This window comes from Vipera berus (genome assembly GCF_964194415.1).
Source record: "Vipera berus genome assembly, chromosome: 1".
Classification (NCBI taxonomy): Eukaryota; Metazoa; Chordata; class Lepidosauria; order Squamata; family Viperidae; genus Vipera; species Vipera berus.
Window position 1 is genome coordinate 335,783,974 of NC_138202.1, and position 24,623 is coordinate 335,808,596.

A 24,623-nucleotide genomic window follows, 5' to 3' on the forward strand; every position below is an offset into this window, starting at 1 on the left:
GTATTCAAAGCCCTACATGGCAGGGGTCCGGAGTACCTGAGGGAACACCTGCTGCCGGCATCGACTTCCCTCCGCCCTGTGCGTTCCCACAGAGAGGGCCTCCTCAGGGTGCCACCGGTCAGAGAATGTCGACTGGTGGCCCCCAGGGGGAGATCCTTCTCTGTGGGCGCCCCGGAGCTATGGAACCAGCTACCGGTTGAGCTCCGGACGGCGCCCGACCTTCGCTCCTTTCGCCGCGAGCTAAAAACATACTTTTTTGAACAAGCTGGCCTGGCCTGATGAGGGGATTGGGGGGGGGGTTTGCTACTGTTTTTTATTAGGTTTTAATGATGTATTTTAGTATGTGGGCATTTATTTAATCTTGTTTTAACTTTTGTAATTTGTATTTTTATTCTTGCCCTGTTCACCGCCCTGAGTCCTTCGGGAGAAGGGCGGTATAGAAATAGTATTAAATAAATAAATAAATAAAAACAGACAGGTGCTTACTATATGGATTTTGGAAAGTTAATAACAGATTGAGGGATTTAGAATTATTCTTTTGAATTATTTAGAAGATATTTGTTCATGGGAAATGGAGATTGCTTTCAAGCTTTTTTTTAATGATAAGGAGACCTTGAAAGCTTGACACTGGAGCCAGAGGATAAAGAAACTGAAGCAGTAATCCTTAGTGCAAACTTTGAGTATCTTTCAGCCACGTTTTTGGACAGAATGGATCAAATGCTTGATAAAATTGATAGGCTACAGTACTGCAGTTAATACAAAAGAGGTTAAAAACCAATTAAAAGCAAAAAGCATATTTTTGTGCACAAAGTAAAACAGTCAACAATTCCTAAGACAAAAAGATCTTCATATCCCAGAAGGTACAATTTCATTTCATTTCATTTCATTTATTGGATTTTTATACCGCCCTTCTCCCGAAGGACTCAGGGCGGTGAACAGGGCATATAAATAGCAATACAAAAGTTAAAAAAAGATTAAATAAATTGCCCAATTAAAACAGTCAAATATAAAAACCCATAAAAACCCAGACATTCCCCCATCAGGCCAGGCCAGCTTGTTCAAATAAATGGGTCTTTAACCCGCGCCGGAAGGAGCGGAGATCCGGTGCCATCCGGAGCTCCACCGGCAGTTGGTTCCATAAAGCCGGGGCGCCCACAGAGAAGGCCCTCCCCCTGGGGGCCGCCAGCCGACATTCTCTGACTGGAGGCACCCTGAGGAGGCCCTCTCTGTGGGAACGCACAGGGCGGAGGGGAGTCGACGCCGGCAGCAGGTGGTCCCCGAGGTATTCCGGACCCATGCCATGTAAGGCATTAAAAACCATCACCAAAACCTTGAACCTCACCCGGAAGACAACTGGTAGCCAATGCAGCTCGCGGAGCAAAGGTGTAACATGGGAGTACCGGGAAACTCCCAAGACAACTCTCGCGGCCACGGAGGCACTTGACCGAGTTGTACCCTTGCGGCCCCTGACCCGGCGCAGATCCCAATGGGCTCCATGGTTCTCCGCGGAGCTCCGGGAGATGAAGCGTCGGAGACGGGGCCTAGAGAGCGTTTGGAGGTCCAGCCGATCTGAATCCGACCGATTGCGACTAAGAACCCATATTAGGTCTTATCTCGCAGCGATGAGGGTGGCGAGGTCTAACTACTTCGCTGCCCTCATCGCGTCCGCAGATAATCGCCCGGCCGCCCTGTTTAGGGTGACCCACTCCCTCCTTAATCAGGAGGTGAGTGAGGAACCCTTGCAGGGGCGTGCCGAGGAATTTAGTCAACATCTGTCGGACAAAATCGCTCGGATTCGGACCGGTCTGGACTCCGACTGGGCAGTATCGGACGATCAGGACACGAGCGGTCTTGTCAATGTTACCTGGGAGGAGTTCGATCCTGTAACTCCAGAGGAAGTGGACAGGATTATGGGGAGGCTGAGCTCCACCACATGTTTATTGGACCTGTGCCCTTCCTGGCTGGTTTATGCAGACCGGGAGGGGACACGAGGCTGGTTCCAGGCGGTTATATCTGCCTCTTTGAGTGAGGGTAGTTTTCCCGCCGCCTTGAAAGAGGCGGTGGTAAGACCTCTCCTCAAGAAGCCTGCCTTGGACCCGGCTGTATTGAATAACTTTCGTCCGGTCTCCAACCTTCGCTTTCTTGCGAAGGTTGTTGAGAGTGTGGTGGCGCATCAGCTCCCTCTGGTCCTGGATGAAGCAGATTATCTAGACCCGTACCAATCGGGCTTCAGGCCCGGGTACAGCACGGAGACGGCATTGGTCGCGCTGGTGAATGATCTCTGGCGGGCTCGGGACAGGGGATATTCCTCTGTCCTAGTCCTATTAGACCTCTCAGCGGCTTTCGATACCATCGACCATGGTATCCTGCTGCGGCGTCTCAGGGGATTGGGAGTGGGAGGCACGGTTCTTCAGCGGTTCTCCTCCTATCTCCTGGGACGCTCGCAGTCGGTGTTGGCAGGGGGGCAGAGGTCGACCGCGAGGCCTCTCGTTTGTGGAGTCCCTCAGGGGTCGGTCCTCTCGCCTCTCCTGTTCAACATCTACATGAAACCGCTGGGTGAGATCATTCGTGGTTTTGGAGTTGGGTATCATCAGTATGCTGATGATACCCAACTTTTCATTTCCACCCCAAACCACCCCAGTGATGCCCTCGACGTGATGTCCTGGTGCCTGGAGGCGGTCCGGGTCTGGATGGGGAGGAACAGGCTTTGACTCAACCCTGACAAGACTGAGTGGCTGTGCGTACCGGCATCTCGGGATATTCAGGATATTCCACCCCTCACTATGGGGGGTGAGTTATTACCTCCTGTAGATAGGGCTCGCAACTTGGGAGTCCTCCTAGATTCACAGCTCTCCCTAGAAGACCATATAGTAGCTGTGACTAGGGGCGCCTTCGCCCAGGTTCGCCTGGTGCGCCAGTTGCGGCCCTATCTAGACCGGGATGCCTTACGTACGGTCACTCATGCGCTCGTGACCTCTCGTCTTGATTACTGCAACGCTCTCTACATGGGGCTACCCTTGAAGACCACTCGGAGGCTCCAACTGGTACAGAATGCAGCCGCGAGAGTTGTATTGGGAGTTTCCCGATACTCCCATGTCACACCTTTGCTCCGCGAGCTGCATTGGCTACCAGTTGTCTTCCGGGTGAGGTTCAAGGTGTTAGTAATGACCTACAAAGCCCTTCATGGCATGGGTCAGGAATACCTTGGGGAGCACCTGCAGCCGGCGTCAACTTCCCTCCGCCCAGTACGCTCCCACAGAGAGGGCCTCCTCAGGGTGCCACCGGTCAAAGAATGCCGACTGGTGGCCCCCCAGGGGGAGGGCGTTCTCTGTGGGTGCACCGGATTTATGGAACCATCTTCTGGTCGAGCTCCGGATGGCGCCCGATCTCCGCTCCTTCCGGCGCGATCTTAAAACCCATCTCTTTAAACAAGCTGGCCTGGTCTGATGGGACAGGGCGGGATTTTTATAAATGAATTTCAATTTTTAATCTGTATTAATTTATTATGGGCATTGTTTAATCACGTTTTAACAGTTTTTAATTTTTGTATTTAGTTTTTATGTATTGCCCTGTTCACCGCCCTGAGTCCTCCGGGAGAAGGGCGGTATATAAATTAAATTAATAATAATAATAATAATAATAATAATAATAATTCTGTACCAGTTGGAGCCTCTGAGTGGTCTTCAAGGGAAGCCCCATGTAGAGAGCATTGCAGTAGTCCAGACGAGAGGTCACGAGCGCATGAGTGACCGTGCACAGGGCATCCCGGTCCAGATATGGCCGCAACTGACACACCAGACGAACCTGGGCGAAAGCCCCCCTAGTCACGGCTACTATATGATCTTCTAGGTTAAGCCGTGAGTCTAGGAGGACTCCCAAGTTGCGAGCCCTATCCACGGGGGGTAAGAACTCACCCCCCATAGAAAGAGATGGAACATTTTGAATGTCCCGGGATGCCGGAATGCACAGCCACTCAGTCTTGTCGGGATTGAGCTGAAGTCTGTTCCTCCCCATCCAGACCCGAACCGCCTCCAGGCAACGGGACATCACAGCGAGGGCATCACTGGGGTGGTTTGGGGTAGAAATGAAAAGTTGGGTATCATCAGCATATTGATGATACCCAACTCCAAAACCACGAATGATCTCACCCAGCGGTTTCATGTAGATGTTAAACAGGAGGGGCGAGAGGACCGATCCCTGAGGAACTCCACAAGCGAGAGCCCTTGGGGTCGACCTCTGCCCCCCTGCCAACACCGACTGCGAGCCTCCCAGGAGATAGGAGGAGAACCACTGAAAAACTGTGCCTCCCACTCCCAATCCCCTGAGACGCCGCAGCAGGATACCATGGTCGATGGTATCGAAAGCCGCCGAGAGGTCTAATAGGACTAGGACAGAGGAATGTCCTCTGTCCCGGGCCCTCCAGAGATCATTCACCAGCGCGACCAATGCCGTCTCCGTGCTGTACCCGGGCCTGAAGCCCGATTGGGACGGGTCGAGATAATCCGCTTCATCCAGAACCAGAGGAAGTTGATGCGCCGCCACACTCTCAACAACCTTCGCAAGAAAGCGAAGGTTGGAGACTGGACAAAAGTTGTTTAACACAGCTGGGTCCAAGGCAGGCTTCTTGAGGAGAGGTCTCACCACCGCCTCCTTCAAGACGGCGGGGAAATTACCCTCACTCAAAGAAGTAGATATAACTGCCTGGAACCAGCCTCGTGTCCTCTCCCTAGCTGCATAAGCCAGCCAGGAAGGGCACGGGTCCAATAAACATGTGGAGGAGCTCAACCTCCCCATAATCCTGTCCACTTCCTCAGGGGTCACAGAATCAAACTCCTCCCAGATAACATTGACAAGACCGCCCGTGTCCTGATCGTCGGACTCTGCCCAGCTGGAGTCCAGACCGGTCCGAATCTGAGCGATTTTATCCGACAGATGTTGACCAAACTCCTCGGCACGACCCTGTAAGGGATCCTCCCTCACCTCCTGGTTAAGGAGGGAGCGAGTCACCCTAAACAGGGCGGCCGGGCGATTATCTGTGGACGCGATGAGGGCAGAGAAGTAATTACGCCTCGCCGCTCTCATTGCTGCGAGATAAGACCTAATATAGGTTCTTAGTCGCAATCGGTCAGATTCAGATCGGCTGGACCTCCAGCAGCTCTCTAGGCCCCGTTTCCGACGCTTCATCTCCCGGAGCTCCGCGGAGAACCATGGAGCTCGGTGGGATCTGCACCGGGTCAGGGGCCGCAAGGGTACAACTCGGTCAAGTGCCTCAGTGGCTGCCCTTTCCCAGGCTTCCACTAAGGCCTCCGCCGAGTTGTGAGCAACGGAGGCAGGTGGGGACCCCAGCGCTGCCTGGAACCCATCAGGGTCCATTAAGCGCCTGGGGCGGTACCATCTAGTTGGTTCCACGTCCCCACGGCGGGGGGGTGGCAAAACGGAAGACCAGCCGCAGGAGATGATGATCGGTCCATGACAGAGGCATAATAAATGGAGAGCCCCCACCAAGATCATCAAACCACCGTCCAGATAAAAAAACTAGGTCAAGGGTGTGGCCTCCCTCATGAGTTCGGCAATTACCTGTGTCAGGTCCATGGCCATCATGGAAGCCATGAACTCCCGAGCCAACTCAGATGACCCTCCCAGGGATGGTAGATTGAAGTCACCCAAAACTATAAGTTTGGGGAACTCAATCACCAACCCAGAGAGGACATCGAGTAGCTCAGGCAGGGCTGCTGCTGTGTGACTAGGCGAAATGTACACCAGCAGCAAGTCCAACTGCGCCCCCGGACCAAATCTCATAAAGAGAGACTCACACCCGAGTATCTGAGGAATTAAATCAGATTGGTTGGATTCAAACAATAGGCTGGATGGATTTGAACAGTCTGTGGTTCAGCAAGTCTTAACATCTTGTACAGTGTGTCTTTGAGTTAACTTATGGTTTATCGGCTTGCAGATAGCAGGCTTTGCAATACAGCGATGGGTGTTTATTTAGCTCAGATTTAATATTAAGCAATTGACTGAAGTCAGCAAGTGTGGGGATCAATCAGTGTATCAAAACAATATCTAGACATCTTGAGTTATGCTACAATTCACAGCATCAAGTGTAGCAGCTTGATCATCATCCATTTGCCAGTTGGGCTTGTTAGTGCTTTAAGAACCAGTCTGCAGCTCCAGTCAATGACTTCCCTTACAAATGGCTGTCCTTTACACTCCCAATAGAGTGACTCAGAAGGTGTCATCAAGGGTCATCAAGGCTGGGTTCGAAGGCTGGTGCAGCAAGATTGAGAAAGGGAGACGCCGATATTTAATTAGGGTATAATTAATTAATGGCATAATTTCTTTTGACTTTAGCTTTTGGGAAAGGGCAAAAATCATAACTGGCACAATGTCCAAATATTGATATTGCAGTCAGAAGCTGGTAGATAGCAATGTGGTCCTATTAGTCACAAGGAAGTTTGGAGAGTTGGACACATTTTATAAATGCAAGCTGTAGGCAGATTGCACTTCAGCACTTTTGCACAACAGCTAGCTGGGTTCCCAAATTTGCATATATGCATATGGGATGAAGGGAAGGATTGCTATTGTATTCTAGCATGTGAATCTCTGTGTGCTGTTGGAATTGCTTGCATGAATAAACCCCTATTTCACCTTCTACAACCATCCCAAATAACTTTCTGTAAGAACAACCACGTGAGAGGATTTATTCAAAGTAAAAGGCACAGTCATCCCAATACCTTTCCTCCTGAGCTGCTTTTCACTTCAAAAATTGATCTGAGGGTTCATTTATCTATGTTTCCATATTGCATACCATTAGCTACTCATTTCTTTGCTGTTCTGACTTCGTCACAGTTCTCCTTTAATGCTTGTTTCCTGGCGTGTTTAAGTTTCTATTCCTTAAAAGAATAAGGACAAGATGTCAACGGCAAGAGGATCCCCTGTGCACACTGTTACTATCATTTCACCAATGACATTTCAGAGCTGGGAAATAACTCCTGCCCGCAACCTTTAGAAACTGCTGGCAAAGAGAATAGAAAACTAATCATTCTTTGGATATATGGACGGGGCAAAGATCACTGGGAGAGTATCTGTATCATTTTCAAAAGGTCCTGCTTCCAGTCTTCAGTATTTCCAATTAAAGGGGAGCTGGGGATGGGAAAGATCTTTTTGCCAGAAATCCTGGAGAGTAACTGTCTGTCAAAGCAGACAATATAGACAAGGGGAATCAGATGTCTTTCCTGAATAAAGTCAGCTCCCATGTCCCTAATGGCTTTCAATTACCTACCAATCTATCTCCAAAATGCTTGCCCTTCAGCTGGATTTACCCAACACACTAGACTAGGCTAAAATGCTCTTTGATAATATGGTACAGCATATTCTGTGAACTGATGACCATGTAAAGTCATGATATGCTTTATTTGCATATGTCATCTTCTCTGAACACAGCAGTTGTACTTTGGTAATCCAGCTGTAGAGTTTAAGAAATCGCACAAATACAGGTTTATGCTGTCTTTCCTTTTCTTTCTAGCTATTTCTTCCTACAAGAATCTGATAATACAGAAGTTTGTCTAGCTAAGTTTAATCTTTCAGGTATCTCACTGTCTTTTCTGCTTGCTTTCTAGACTCATTGGTATATTCCAGATGGTCCTGCAGAAAGTGGTGGAAGAAGGACAATTGAATGTGACCGACACCTTGATCGATGACAACAATGTGTCCATTCAAGTAAATACCATATTTAATTTAATTTAATAATTTAATAATTTGATTTCTATACCGCCCTTCTCCCGAAGGACTCAGGGCGGTGAACAGGGCAATACACAATAAAAATCGAATACAAAAATTAAAAAACCATTAAACATCATGCCCATAAAATCAATACATATTAAAGTTAAAACTAATTTTAAAAACCCAACCCCATCCCATCAGACCAGGCCAGCTTGTTCGAAAAAGAATGTTTTGAGATCGCGCCGGAAGGAGCGAAGGTCGGGGGCCATCCGGAGCTCAACCGGTAGGCGGTTCCAAAGGTCTGGCGCACCCACAGAGAACGCTCTCCCCCTGGGGGTCACCAATTGTTGCCCAAGAGGAGGTGGAGCTATTCTTATTCTGTCCATGGTCTTTGGAGTTGATTTATTTTCTTACTCCAACAATGGTGTTTCCATTATACTTAGATAAGCAGTTATGCATCCAGATCAAAATACATTGTAGGTGTCATTTTGCATAGTTTCTTTCACTGCAAATTGATAGAGATGATAGAAGCTTACAGGCTGTCCTGAGTTTGCATTGTTCATGGGAAAAGGGTAAGAGACAATTTAATAGCAATAGCAATAGCATTTAGCCTTATATATTGCCTCACAGTGCTTTACCACACTCTCTGGGTTGTTTACATTGTCAGCTTTATTTGCATATTGCCCCCAACTATCTGGGTCCTTATTTTACCAATCTCAGAAGGATGAAAGGCTGAGTCAACTTTGAGCCCTGTCAGGATCAAACTTCAGGCTATGGGCAGAGTTTGCCTGCAACACTGCATTTTAACCACTGCATCACCAGGGCTCTGTTATTTTAAAAATGAGGTGTTATAATATAAACCTACCTTTACTACTTATTTCTCTGTTTGGTCTGGTCTTTATGCATTCATGTTACACTGAACCCAAAGTAGAGTCACCCTCTACTTTCCCCACTGAAAACAAGTCACAGGTTGTATACCGAAGCTTATTGAATAAACCACAGTTGACTTTAGGCAAATATGAAAATAATTGGGGATTTCAAAACAGTCCTTGTGGATGGTGGTAAGCCCTTTCAAGAAGTGCTTTGCTAAAGTGTTTGCCCAACTCCAGTTCACATGAAAATCAAGTTCACATTTAAACCTCTTCTTTACATCATACAATGAAGAAATGTTTAAAAAGTTCATAATTTTTTAAAAAAGCTATAGAATCATGTTCTGACTTTATAGTCCACAGAGTTCAGTTCCATTCTGCAAGGTCCTACCTGTTCAAGGGCGCAACGTAATGAAATTATTGGAGAACATGAAAGACTAGCATCTGAGTATTGCTGGTTTTTTGTGGTTTTTTTAGAAAACTGTGCAAGGTGCACTCTCTTTCTCTCTCTGTTCAATCAATGTTCAATTTCTCTTTCAGTAAGTATACACAACAGGATATACAGGTAGACCTCGACTTATGATCACAATTGAGCCCACAATTTCTGTTGCAAAGTGAGATGTTTGTTAAGTGAATTTTGCACCATTTTATGACTTTTCGTACCCCGCCTGTTAAGTGAATCACTGCAGCTGTTAAGTTAGTAACACGGTTGTTAAGTGCATCTGGCTTCCCCATTGACTTTGCTTATCTGAAGGTTGCAAAATGGGATCACGTGACTCTGGGACACTGCAACCGTCATGAATGTGAGCCAGTTGCCAAGTGCCTGAATTTTGAGCACATAACGATGGGGATGCTGCAACGGTTGTAAGTGTGAAAAATGGTCCTAAGTCACTTTTTTCCGTGTTGTTGTAACTTCAGACAGTCATTAAGGGAACTGATGTAAGTCAAGAACTATCTGTAGTATAAAAATCTGCTACTTTCTGAATTGTGTTATGAAGTTTGCCTCTGCCTCCAAGGGTTTTTTGTTTTTTTTCCCTTTGGTCATACTTTGTTTTCCACCATTGCTTTTACCATGCCTGACTTTACATTCACCCAATTTCAGAGTTCAGAGCTTTTTAACCCATGGCTAAAATCACCCAGTGCCTATGTCAGAATAGAAATGCTTGGGTAAGGCATGTAATGTACTACCTTATTCAGTAACCATGGGAACCACACATAGAAAAGGAGAGCACGTTAGGAACCTCCCTTCTATTTTTTTTTCTATTTCTCTTGTAGTTCATTAGACCTGTGTCTGGATTAGCCGGAGAAAGAGATAAATAGAAACTGAAGTTGGAAAAACATTTTGCAAAATATTTAATTAGTTTTTCTGAATGAAAGAGACTAGGGAAGGGTTGCAAAGCCATGGATTTCACTATGCCTGTTTCACATTTAAAACTACATTTTTGCTTTACTTTGTTTTCCATTGCTTTCTCTCATTTTGGAACCTGAATGTAACACACACACACACACACACACACACACACACACTGTAACTGGTGTATCCCTGAGGAGGAATTGCAATGGATCTTGCAATTTTAATCTTTTATTTTGATTGCAGTGGAAGCCTTTGGTGCTTTTATTGACATGACCAGAGACCAACCAAAAGATCACAGTCCCAAATCACCCATTGAAAAGCTGCTTGCTCCATAGACAGTGAAGCTTCTGAATGAGAAATAATATGGCACCAATGAGCCTCTATTTAGATTAACCCATATGCAATAGGCAGGCTGACATCAGTGACAATTGTCGGTGCAAAGCAGAGATGAGGACCAATTTGGCTTCCATTCAGAAGTTCTGCCATCACTTGGTCAATTTAAATTTAAAATAATCACATATCACACTTTAACAGGTTGGTTAATGTACAATTTATTTTAATTTTAAAAAAAGTAAAACTCAAATCCAAAAAACCACCACCTTGGGCACTTACTGTATATGCATAAGTACTTAGGTAATTTAAAAAGAAAAATATTGTTTTAAACATTCACATTCAGTTTTTCTCTCCAGAAGGTCAATTATATAGATCATAAAAGTCAAAGGAGGCCAAAACTGAATGAAATGTTCCTTAATTGGTGGGTTCTTCTGAGTTCTTAAATGCTATGCCAATGTTTTAGATTAGTAGAAGTTCTCCACATTTTTAAGCAAAAAGACACACACACACATACACACACTAATATATACAGAGCTATCATCTGCATTAGCAATGGGCTAATGCCTCCTTAAGTAACACCAGCTGCCTGCAATTAGTGCAGGTTCGCATCCCACCAGGCTCAAGGTTGACTCAGCCTTCCATCCTTCCGAGGTAGGTAAAATGAGGGCCCTGAGTCTTCGGAGAAGGGCGGGATATAAATGGAATTAAAATAAAATAAAAATTAAAAAAATCATCACCATCATTCTAGCCATTGTCTATTCACTGCAGGATGAAGGCCTTTTCCACATGTTTCCAACCAATAGGATCCTGAGCGTTCTTTTGCCAGACGGGCCCGCAATACTTGCTGATTGAGGTTGAATTGACTTGTTGAAGGAATAGATTATAATCTGCCACGCTATATCTTTACCTATAGGATAGTCCTCAACTTACAACCACAATTCAGCCTCAAATTTCTGTTGTTAAGTGAGACATTTGTTAAATGAGTTTTGCCCCATTTCATAACATTTCTTGTCATGGGTGTTAAGTGAATCACTGCAATTGTTAAGTTAGTAACCCAGTTGTTAGGTGAATCTGACTTCCTCATTAACTTTGCTTGTCAGAAGGTTGCAAAAGGTGATCACATGACCCTGGGATGCAGCACCTGTCATAAACAGGAACCAGTTGCCAAACATCTAAATTCTGATAATTGATCACAGGGATGCTGCAAAAGTTGTTACTGTGAAAAATGGTCACAGGTCATTTTTTTCAGTGCCATTGTAACTAAATGAACTGTTGTAAATCAAGAATTACCTCTACCTCTACCAATATATAGGGACGCGGTGGCTCAGTGGGTTAGGACGCTGAGCTTGTCGATCAGAAGATCAGCAGTTTGGCGGGTCGAATCCCGACTGCCACATAACAGAGTGAGCGCCTGTTACTCGTCCCAGCTTCTGACAACCTAGCAGTTCGAAAGCACATAAAAATGCAAGTAGAAAAATGGGGAACACTACAGTGGGAAGGTAACAGCGCTCTGTGCGCCTTTGGCGTCTAGTCATGCCGGCCACATGACCACGGAGACGTCCTCGGACAAGCGCTGGCTCTTCGGCTTTGAAACGGAGATGAGCACCGGCCCCTAGAGTCGGAAATGACTAGCACGCATGTGCGGGGGAACCTTTACCTTTACCTTTACCTACCAATATATGTTTGTGCGTGTGTGTGCTTCCCAGTGTTTTCTGATACAAAATAGTAAATGTGGCAGCTCATCACAGGAATTGTATTCACTTCTCAGGCAGCATTAGTTTATAAGTCGTGATGATTGCAAGAAAGTCATGCTGTGATTTGGTGTCTTGAGCTTTTTCCATTAAGTATCCACATGAGGGGAAAAATATCAACATTTTGACATGTGTTGAGATGATTCAGCTGCATTCCATCTCTGAGCCACACAAATGCAGTGCTTTATCAAACTGTTCCCTATAGTGGTACAGCAAGTGCTGATGACTATAACCAAAGAAGGACACTGAATAGCAAAAGAGAGGTGTTGTCACGCTTAGGAAGGCCTAACCCTAAGAAAAATTAATAATAATAATAATAATAATAATAATAATAATAATAATAATAATAATAAACGTTTATTGTCAAAGTACAACATGTGTACATTGAGATTAGCTGAGCCTCCCCCCCGTGCTCTCTCCCCCCAACACACAGTGACAACAAACCCTCCATCCTACCACACCATGTGAACCAACTACACCACACACACACAAAAATGCCATAAGGTTTGAGCCAACACAGTAGGCATAAAATGTTGACCTTGGAAATATTAATTTTTCTCAGCCTTGGCAATTTTAAGATGCATGGACTTCAGTTCCCAGAAGGCCCCAGCTAGGTTGAGAAGCACCATGTCAACCGTCACCATGTCAACTTAGTCATCTAGCAAAGAAAGAATCCTAGCCATTTCTTTTGCCAAGTCTATACTTTACTGAAGATTAAATGGTTACAGAAGTAAAGTAAGCTGAATCTGAGGTTTTCCCATGCAAACAACACAAAGGCAAGTTCTGTCTTCCCTCCCCAGTTAACTCCAAATGTCCAATCAGATGCTTATATATTGTTCAGGAAACGGGTGCTCGGTTCCTAGCTCTGCGTATCACAAATGACCTTGGCTGGCTGGAGCTTCTCACATGGCTCAGCTGGGTTTCTATCCCCCTCCCCACATTTTTTTACATTCCAATTGTTCCCTCCCCCCCCATCCCCCCACCCCCCCCACCCCCGCTAATTTCTGGCTGTCATCTCATGAGGCTTAGATAGGTGAGATGCAGCCATGACTCACTACATACAGGCTTCAAGATAATTTTTAGTGTTCTGTTGTAGATTCCTATTTATTCCAAACTGGGTCAAAATTTGCCTCGCAGTTCTCACTTTTGTTCTGAGAAGGAGTCTCTGTTTTTCTTCTTTATTCACAAAGATGTCTAAAGATTTTTTTTTTAAAAAACTTTCTCTTGCTGGTGTTTAGTGATAGAAGCTGCCATTAGTTAGGAGTTTGTTTTTTTTTGTTTTCTATTACTCATCTTCCCATTGGTTTCTAGTCCTCTAATAATTGGCCACATTTACCATTCTGAAAAAGCTCATGGGAGCAATTCCTTCAGGATAACAATTTTTTTTTAGATTTAATGAACCTGTTGGCAGCCAGAGAGGCTGGAGATTCCTGGAGAAATGCTGATATATAAGGAAAAAAATGATCTCTTGGCCAATTTGCAGATAGAGCAGTGCAAGAACACCATCCATGAGGCTATTGCCAAGTGTCCACATTTTAATCATGGGACCAGGGGATGCTGCCACTGCTGTAAATGTGAAAAACAGTGATAAGTCACTTTCTTCAGTGCCACTGTAACTTCAAATCGTTACTAAAAGAAAGGTTGTAAATTGAGGATTATCTGTATGCTGCTTCGGTCATATAAGTGACTTGCACAATCCAATACAAATCCAATCATAAATGCAACAAAATTAGAATTCAAACAATTGATCAATAACTTCCCCAATAATATAGGGTATCTCTGCTTGTCAAGGAAAACATCCACCTAGTAATACTTTCTGCATTTCAGCCCATGAGGTTCTGCAGGACAGCGATGTTTTGCCTGGTTTTTTGAAATACCATGAGAAATGCCATGCCTGCCCCAGGGGGAAAACCTGTTTGTAAGGGACAGGATCCATAACAGAGAGCCTCTGATTTGTTTTTCTTTCAGACCAGTGTTTCCATTGAGATTCGGTACCAGGCCTTGGATGGCAGTGTTGGGGCGTGGAATGATGATGAATTCTTGGAGAGTCCCAGGATCCATGCAGATGGTGATCCCTATGAAACTGATGTCCTGCTTCCAAGCCACAGACAGTCAAGCAAGACCAGCACTGCAGAGAAAGGCTTCCGGAGGTAAGTAGTCAAACCCACAATGAAAATGCATTTATGGATTCCTCGGTGCTCTCTGAGCTTGGTAGTTTGCTTGCAGACATTTTGTTACCTAGCTGAGTAATGAAATGTCTGCAAGCAAACAACCAAACTCAGAGAGCACCCAGGACTCCACAGTACAACTCTGAGCCACAGATATTCTGTTCTATTGAAAAATGCACATCCTGGAACTGTGCCCTATATCTGCTAGTCCTGGCAATGGATTTACTAACCTGCTGATTTCAGATTGTCTGTTGAATTCAAGGTCACACTAACTGCTCCCCACAGCTGAATCACTGGGGATACAGCATGAAAATATATTGCTTCACCATAGATTCTCCTGCATCTGAATAGCTTAGATGCTGATGTTCCTGGAGTTGGTCTCAGGAAAGTAATTCATCTTGGAATCCTACGAATACTGATCTCAGCAACAGGTTCCCTCTTCACAACCTCCTGCAGATCAAGGCTGGTCTGAGCAAGGCTCAGCTAACTGGTATTTAATAAACAAGCAAGCAGTATAATAATAAATTTACTTGTTCCCCCAGCTGCTTATAGATCTCACCTTAATGACTTTCCAGAAATGTTTAAAAACCTGATTGTTCTCCGTGAAATAGGATGTCTGATTTATTCTTTGTTATACTGATATAGATTTCAAGTAGGTTATAGGGATTTCCCAAAGGTGCTTTTTCACAAGGTAACTGGACTTTCTTGTTTTTCTTTGAAGACATTTTGCTTCTCACCCAAGAAGCTTCTTCAGCTCTTGGATCAGAAGCAAAACATCTTCAAAGAAAAGCAAGGAGGTCCAGGTGCCTTATGAAAAAGCACCTTTGGGATAACTATGACCTGGATGACTGAGAATCTCCATAGACATTATGGGATCTTTTTTACATATTTTTTTCTTTTTCTCCTCTTTTTATTATAAATTGCCTTTCTGAGGAGCGGGATGGTCTCAAAACTGAATAAATCAAAGTGGAGTAGAAATTGAATTGTCATTCAGGCAAATTAATTAATCTTATACTACAAACTGGATCTACACTTATTCAAACAGTCCCATTTTTTTTTCTGATGAGTCATTCTTAAGTATATAATGACATGCCAGCTATACTTCTTAAATGAATAAGAAATGTAGATGGCATGTGATTATATACTCAAGAATGACCCATCATAGAAAAAGATAGAATTCTTTTGCCAGTCAAAAGCTCAGGAGTCAGTTGTGTACAAGAAGTTCTTGTTTAGTGAGTGCCTCATTTGCTGTTCTATGACCTAAATAAAGATTTGATTGATGAGTGCCTTGTTTAGTGTTTGTAGTTTGTAGTTATAAGATGATAAAAAAGTCACTTTACAACCAATCCCGGCATTTACAACCTTTGTAGTTCTGTAAAGCAAAGGAAAACCAAAGTAAGATTTCACTTAGTAACTGCTTTACTTAACAACTGAACTGATAGTCCAAATTCTGGTCACTAAATGAGTTCTACCTATAGATTATTTAGTCTCTACATGGTGATGCTGCCAATTCTATTTCTTTTTTAACTGATTTCTCTCTTCTTGTAAAGCTATGACTAGATTTTTTTCATGGAAATTTAGAAAGCATGAGAATGTTTCCAAAGAAACTTCTAGCCTAATTTTTGTGTCTTAGAGCTTTTAACCTCAATGTTGGAACTGCATTCATGGAAGAGGCATAGAATTTGAACTTCAGCATCATTTGATTTTGAATTGACCTTTTTGCAATTTTCCCAGGATATCTGCTGGCAGTAGGGGTTTCAATCTGTTCCAAGTTCAAGACAACTGTGCCCAGCCCAAGATATTCTTCTTAGCTTCTTATCCATTCTGTGCACCTCTGGCATATAGCCATGCTGGCCATATGACCCCAGAAATTGTCTTTGGCCAATGCTGGCTCCCTTGACCAAGAAACGGAGATGACCACCATGCCCTAGAATTGGACATGACTGACAGGAAAACCTTTGCTTTTTACCTGGCATAGGTGTTGCCAGTTGCAATTCTTTGGGGTGTATTCTGTCCCATCTGGGTTCTCTGTTTTGCAAACAGGAGCACTTTGTAGAGCAAAGATCTCTCCTAGGCCAGGCAACATATAGAAAAAGCCAATTTGTTATATGAAATGGCTTTGAAATGTCTAATTGGAGTTGTAAATCAACTGCCCAGATCAATGTGCAACCACTTTGTTGCCGGGAAGAAACACAATGCTTGATGTTAACAAGCAGAATACACCTCTCTCTCTCTCTCTCTCTCTCTCTCTCTCTCTCTCTCTCTCTCTCTCTCTCTCTCTCTCTGTGTGTGTGTGTGTGTGTGTGTGTGTGTGTGTGTGTGTTTTGACAGGCTCATTTAGGAGTTCAAAATATATGTTTGATTCCTTCCAAACCCTGAGAAGAAAAAACTGGGAGCAGTTATTCAGAAGAAAAGGCAGCACCCATCAGGTCAAACTTTACTAAGCCACCTAAAGGAAATTACAGAGTAACTGGGCAATTTTAAATGTAAGAGAAAGCATACGATAAATAGCTGAGAAGGTAATCACACAGTGCTTGGAAACCATTTCTCAGAATGATCTGTCAGATAACTGGCATCAGCATGAATTTGCTCCATCTATGGCTGTTTTATAGTTATCTGGGTGACATTTACCACATGCCAATAGACTATCAATGTTGATTAGCTGCCAATTTTCATTAGCTGCCAAGACATAATGGTCAGGCAGCATGAGAAATCAACTGTCATTCCTACAGCCAAAAATGCTCATAAAAATCCTAGAGACTGTCAGAAGTTACAAGCCCAGGGAGAAGATTAAACAAATATGTGATTTTAGGCCCCTAGCTCAACTGGTAGAAAATGGTTCTTATGTATCGGTTTGTAACCATTTATTTTTTTTAAAAAAGCCTTTTGATTGCAGAGAAATGAGTCTCAGCTTTATGTAATTATAAAGCATTTCACTGATAGAAATTGGGTTGACCTAGAGGTTAAGCTTGACTGGTAAAAAAATAAACATCCAAATGAAATTTCAAAATTGGACAGATGTGTTTTTTGTATGATTCAAAGGAACAAGTTTATTGTTGTTGTTGTTTTTAAAAAGTAATGATGTTCCAAACTCCAAAATGTAGGATATGATTTTTAAGGCCAGCTTGAACAAAATAACATTTTCTAACAGATTCTGAGTGAAAAATGCTTTTTTAGGAAAATGAAGGAAGAGTCCACTAATGTAATTTTGCTTGTTTTTCAACAAATCACCTTTTAGGGAAAGGCTGTACTTTCAAAGCTCATAACTTCTATCGCACCTTCAGTTTTTACAGTTTTTGAATCTATGAAACAAGATATACAGAACCCCCTACACCACTAATACAGACCTTTGTCCTGAAAAGCACTGTTGTTTGAGACAATAAATGAAACACACCAGCCATCCTCCAAATAATTTCCTGACATTGTTTCAAACATATGCATTTCTTGACATTGGAAGATTTCCTCCCCATCCCCTCCCTCTGAGTGTGCATGCACACTCACATTTTTTTTCACTGTTTTTCATCCCTTATCCATTGAGTGAAAAGTCAATTTTGGCAAGCTGCATTAAGGGTTTCTCCAGAAGTAAGCTATTGATTGTGCAGCTGTAGCAAATTAGTTTTGAAGTTGATGCCCTCTAGCGTCCATGTAGCATAAAACAAAGGACCAATCTGTGCAGGAAAGTGCTGTAAATTGTATGCCAACCTAGCAGTTCGAAAGCACGTAAAAATGCAAGTAGAAAAATAGGGACCGCTACGGTGGGAAGGTAACAGCATTCCGTGCGCCTTTGGCGTCTAGTCATGCTGGCCACATGACCACGGAAGATGTCCTCGGACAAGCGCTGGCTCTTCGGCTTTGAAACGGAGATGAGCACCGGCCCCTAGAGTTGGAAACGACTAGCACGCATGTGCGGGGGAACCTTTACCTTTACCTTAATAAAAATGGTAACAAGATGAACTCACTGAATAGGAAAGTCTTAAGCATCCCATTCATCTGTGTAGATGTGCATGTTAGTGTACATATACTAACAGATGTGTACTAACATACACTAACATTCATACACTAACATTCATGCAGTATTTTGCAGCACAAAGTAGAAATGCATCTGAGTGCTGTATTGATGAGACATTAATTATAGCTCGTTCAGATGGGGTACTTAATGTATCAGTGATACACCATTAACTTACACTGTGCCTTCTCACCCATAACCCTTCCATGGGGAATTTGCCCAGCCGTGCTATTTATCTATCCAATTCTTTTATCATTTATCCTAGAATTGCTGTTCCTGCTCTCAGCATCAAACTTGGGTGCCTAAAAAAACCCATAATATACAAACAGTTCTTGTATTGACCCTCATTATTCTAGGCAAGAAGATGATGAAATGTATTACCATAGTGATGATGAACTGCTGGCTGAGGGAGATACCATCAGCCAAGGGTCTTTGAATGCCAGGTATGAAGCTCAGCTATGCCTGGTAGTGACTCAAGTGTGGGGTGTTGTGCTGAAGAAAGATTTCTTTCAGGCAAGGTGTGTGTTTTTTTCTACAAGGAAACTGCAGTAATCCTACATCATTTGCACCCACACACCATGCTGGATCTGATTATTGATTTAATCCATTCTCCGGATTTTTATTTTGTAAACCTAGCCAGGGAATTCTCATAAATTCTCCTACTTGTTGAAACGATCCCAACTTGCTTTGTTCTGTATTGTGTTTTAATTGCTTATTATATTGTGAAATGCCCAGAATCATTTTGAACTGGGGCAACACCTAAATTGAAATCAATCAGTCTCTGGCACACAAAAAAAGCAACTTGTAGTACGGCACCAGTTTTTTTTCCCTGCATGGCTGATTATTTATGAGAACGTGGCATCACTGCAGAAATTCCTGGTGTTCTTTTGCTGAGTTTTGTGTAAACCTTTCCAAAGAGCATGCCCAATGCAATTCAATGTGCTGTCGTGGTAAGTAGATGTGGTGGCATGTAATCTGGATTTCCAGAAGGGAGGGATTGCATTCCAGAGAAGCAAAAAACAGAGAGGTTTAGAGGAAAAGAATCAGATCAGCTCCTCCCTAGGAGTTCTCAAAGTATATGTTTAGTAGTGTAAGTAGTTTGCAAGATTTCTGTCTATGGAGGAGGAACAATATAGGAAACTACTTAGATTAGAAGAACCTCAGTGTGTCTTTTCTTGGCTTTTGGAGCCTGACAGTAGGTAAGGCTCACTCTGCTACCTGTTGATGATAGAGATTAGGTAGGTAACTAGTAGGTAGTAATCCACTAGGAAAGAATGATGGTAGATTTTATGTTGGCCAATAAAGGAGCACAGGTTTGGGGTGGGGTGAGTTACATGCAAACCAGAACAACATTCGTGCAAGAAGTGAACTGTTCAGTTGGGTCCAGACTCAAGAGAAGTTCTACCAGACACTTAATGGTAAGCCTAAGGGCAACAAAGTCTAAACTGGGAAATCAGAGAGGGGACTCCATTCATTCATTGGAGATAACACAGGAAATAAACTTACAGAAGCTAAACAAAATATAAAGAAAAACACTAATTATATCCCTTCCAAACAAAACATTACATTCCCAGCTTTTGTTTAACCTTTTGCAGATGATGTTTATTTGTTTCTGGAGTCAAGACAAATGTCTACATACAATTCTGATTTAAGAACAGACAACCTCACCCTTAGGGTCTCTTTCTCATCATTCTCCCATGATGGAATTGTTGTTTGTGTACTAGAGAGCTGATCCAGAAAGGGCAGACTGAATCAACTCCTATTCCCCTTGTGGATGACTATGGACAGAGTTCCTTGAAACTATGTAAATTCTTAAGGATGCCTCCTCCCATCTCATGTCATTCTTTCTCACCAAATAAACAAGGCTAAAAAGAATTCTGACAGGATTTTTTTTATGGAAGTTGGCTATCTTAAGGTCAGGGATGGAATGAATCGAAGGGAGAAACAATAAGAGAGCAAAATTGCACAGATGCCAGGTTTCACTCAAAGGTGGATGGATACAATGCTTCCTAGCTATGAGAATTGTTTTAGAATTCATCCGAGTTCCAAATGGGAATTGAGCACATGCCAGGCATGTACTGCAGAATTACTGTATTCCCATAATATGCTTAAACAGATCTATTTCAATCTGGTGGCTGCATTTGTGCAACTTCTCACAAGCAAAGTCAATGGGGGAAGCCCAATTTGGTTATTAATCATGTGATTCACTTAACAACTGCAGTGATTCATGTAACAACCTTGGCAAAAGAAAGTCATAAACCCCATAAACTCAGACTAATGTCAGAATAACATCAGTAATAGTTAAAAGGTAAATGGGTAGCAGATAACATGTATAATTATAGCTTAACTAAATGATTTAAAGAAATCTCAAATCCACCAGCATCACAGACTCATCAAGAAAAATCAGAGTAAATTGGTTTTACTAGGGTGGGAACCAACTGTGACCAGGTCCCATATTAAATTGGATTGCTTTAGACTGAGATTGATTACTGGGATTCATTAAACAACAAATAGGTGAGAATAGGTGAAACATTCTGAGCCACAAAAATCCACCAAAGTTATTATTGACTTATTATTATTAAGTACATGGTGTGAATGCATCTGCTAATTCTTTAACTGATCTGATTAATTGTGTTAATCATGTTTCCAACCTCACAAGACAAAGCCCAGCAAACTAACCTGGGCTGAACAGGCACCCACAAGAAGCTTTCTGCATGCAAAGAATGGTGAAAAATGCTTGCTTTCAAACACCTAAGCACAATAATGGTCATTTTTCTAGACTGGAACTATGCTATTTTCTCCAAAGAATCCTAGAAGTAATATATTTCTTGGGCTAAATTATTTCATAATGTGAAAAATTATTATTTTTCATGTCCCCCAGCCTGAGTGCTGCCTGCCTATGGAAAAATAACGTATCAAGGGAAGGATTTTATCATGGAATATAGAAATTCATTCAAATCTTCCAATTAATTTCTGTTCTTGTTTAGTGTACAGGATGGTTTATCTGTTGTGCAAAGGTGCTTTTTCAAGAGACAACTGGGCTTTCTAAAGAAGCTTCTTGGATGAGAAGCAAAACGTCTTCAAAGAAAACCAAGAAAGTCCAGCCTCTTGAAAAAACACATTTGGGACAACCATGACCTGGATGACTGAGAATCTCTACAGACACTTTCGGTTGTGCACTATTTAGACAACATGCTTGACCATATCAGTTATAAAAATCTCCCATCCCACTTGCTTAGCCCTATTTTGCCATTATAATGAGTCCAATGACAGAGATTGTCCCTAATGTTTTAAAGTGGAAGAAATTAAGAAAAGCTACTGGTGGATTCCTCCAGCTTCATTTCTTTTTTTAATCTCCTTCCATCATGTCCTGGAGATGAGACCAAAGCAACCTCATTAGAATATGATATACAGAAATTGTTACTGGACAATGGTCATGATCATGGTCATGATGTGAGCAAGGGGAATGAGAATCAGCCCTTAGTGGGTGCTATAAATTTATCCCTTTTGGCTAGCCTATTGTTTACAAAACTGTGTGAAGCCATATAATATTTCAGGGATGAACACAGAGCATAAATGCAGCCAAAATACAGTGGGCCTTTTACATGTGTAATGGCAGCATGTTTGTGTGATGATCCATCTGTCTCAATATGGCTCTTTTTTGTATGTAAGCAATTAAATATTTTCTCTTTTTAACCAAATGAGCAGTTTGTTCTAATTGCATGTATTCTGTATTCACGTATATAAATGGAATAGCTTGGATGAAGATGCAGAATATTGTGAAGGGTAAATATGGTGTGTGCAGCAATGCAAGAAATTTGAAACAAAGGACAACTATTTATATTTTCTTGACTGTTTATGAAGCAGCTCCCATTAATAGAAGTTCAACACTGTACATTTTTCTAATTTTTATCTTCTTGAAAGAACACCATCAGAAATAAAACAAACAAATCTGTTTTACAGATAGTTATAAAATACAAAATAAATATTGGATTGCATCTTGCATAACAACTCGGCTCTTCTCCTATTCCAGTTTTGGAAATAAGTTGTAGGTATCATCACTACCATCCATCTATAGCAGGGGTGTCAAACTGCCAGCCTGCGGGCCAGATGCATCATCTGGAAGCCACACCCACTCCATTGCCAGCAATGGCAAAACTCTCCCGATGCGTTGTGCGATGTCGCATGACGTTCCGAGTTTGACATGTCTGATCTATAGCCTTATTTTAATATATTTCTGTTTTAAAGTTGTTCAAGCTGATGGTCATTAGTGTTTTAATTATGGAGTTTATGAAGAATAATTTCCTTTTTCACCTGTTCAAAAATCTCACACTATTTGGATATTTTGAGTGATCCCTGGTAATAATTTTATAACCATAAAATTAAATAATATCTACCAGACAGTAAGAGGAAAAATGAGCCCAACTTCCAGTATTTTATCAGAAACTTTTTATGGAGAAAATTATTGGAATTTAGGGGAGAGAGGGTTATAATATAAATAATAGATTTAATAAATTTCATATTGAAACCTAAGTGGAATCAGACACCATGCAGAATCTTTCAAGGTATGTTTCCCTGTCTATAAGTACCATGGTCCCAGATCTGGATTTTCAGCTTGTTAAAATATTGTGGTTCTGTATAATAGCTTATTTAATAAAGAATATTAAATATAAATATCCCTTCACATTTTAATAGGCCTGTAAAACCATTTGAGACTTTACAAGGGGGGTTGCATTTTACTGTAGTTACTAATAAAGGTTATCCTTCAGTAGCCCAAATAATCCATTATCCTCTTTGATGATATACCTTGGTAGTATTTAATATTTAAAATTAAAGAAAATATGAACGTCTTTCTGAAAACATGCACATTTTATCGGTAAACCCCAAAGGAGGTAAGGATTTGCTGAACTTTCCTTTGATTAATCTTCTTTCAGGAGAAACCTGGGTTGTCATGGGCACAGTTGTGCAAGAAAATCCCCTAACAGCCTGTATGTTCAAATTGGCCTCCTTGTATTTAAGCGTGCTTGACATAGGGTTAGGCCTGCAACTGGGCCAGCTTCTCTTAAATATTAATATTTTGAGATAAACTTTGATGCCTGACCCCCAATATTCCATTCTTTGCTTATCATGGCTGGCCTCTTTTATGTTTTAGGACAATAAAAATGTCAGCAGCAGCACATAATACCTGATCTATGTTTATTTTTTTAAAAATTGATTGGTAGGATATGGCTCTGGAACATAAAACAATCTGACCCAACTGAATTATGCATGTTTCCTTTCCTTGGGCAAGTTTTTAATGCAGCCATCACTTGGCACACATTTGGTGCTTGCCAATCTCTTATCTTCTAGAGCTCTGTCTATGGTGCTGAATTTAATCAGGGATGCCCCATAGGAAGCATATTAGAGGATAAGCAGAAGACACACAAAATAGCCCTTGGCTTACAAGATTTCGTTTCCCAAGGCTTGAGAAATATACTTTTGTTGTTATTGCATGGCTTCTGTATTCGAGATGGCTGCTTTCAGTTTAATACCAATTTTTAATGCATTTCCTTTTTTGTGTACTTCTATTTGTGCATGCATGATGTTTATACTGTGGAATGGTTTGATAAAAATAAAATTATATGTGAAAATCTGCCTATATACAATCATGAATATGAAGAAGTTAGCTTATTGCACCCCTATCATTTGCCTAGTTAAAATCACTTTGCAACAGGAAAAAAAAACAGGAATCTGCCATCTTTCTCCTATAATTCAAAATACAAACAAACACAAAACAAAAACAAACATAAAAACAGAGTACATAAGGAAATCTCCATAGATCTCTCCTCCAAATGATCATTCATGACTCTCTCAGAACCATCTCTGGAAGACATGTTTGTTTATTTTTTTGTAATTCAGATGCAATTAATCAATGAGGAGAATTCTGAGCATTTTTTCCTTAATCAATTTAGTTTGTTTTCATGCATTGGCAAAAGGTTGAAGAACCTCACATTGTCCTTCTAAACTACAGTATATCTACTTGTAAGGAGCCTTGTAGGAATAATGAGTAAATGAAAGGGGAGGGGGAAGTTTTAATCCTTCCTTCCTTGTGATTTGCAGATTTTTTTAATAGCACATCCCATAGCACATAGCAAAGATTTTCACTTTTACTAATTAGTACCTGAAAGACAACATTTAAATGGGTGAAAATATACAGGGAAAAGAAATTTGTCAGGGATAATCAGGAATTTGCCAGGGATAGTAGTAGTAGAAAGAAAGAGTTAAAGATTTCTCCCATCCATTGGTTTGTTCCTATATTGCCTGTCATATCTCAACAATTATTGATTTGGGAGGTAATTGAATGGCTACCAAGGCAATGTATAGGCCTGTCCCTTTGTTCTTTTCATTTGGCATTTTAATCTACTTAAGCTACCAGGAGTA

At 42.0% G+C, this 24,623-nt stretch overlaps 1 protein-coding gene across 1 annotated transcript in view; it reads left to right on the forward strand.

The window, feature by feature from the left end:
* The window catches only part of OTOF (otoferlin), a gene marked incomplete at both ends in the record, with an annotated part of 185,511 nt that overhangs the window by 73,506 nt on the left and 87,382 nt on the right, over positions 1-24,623 (forward strand). Inside the window, 2 exons of the mRNA XM_081312999.1 lie at positions 7,620-7,719; positions 13,998-14,179. Coding sequence (XP_081169125.1) covers positions 7,620-7,719; positions 13,998-14,179 — 282 coding nt within the window. The remainder of the gene's footprint in view (positions 1-7,619; positions 7,720-13,997; positions 14,180-24,623) is intronic.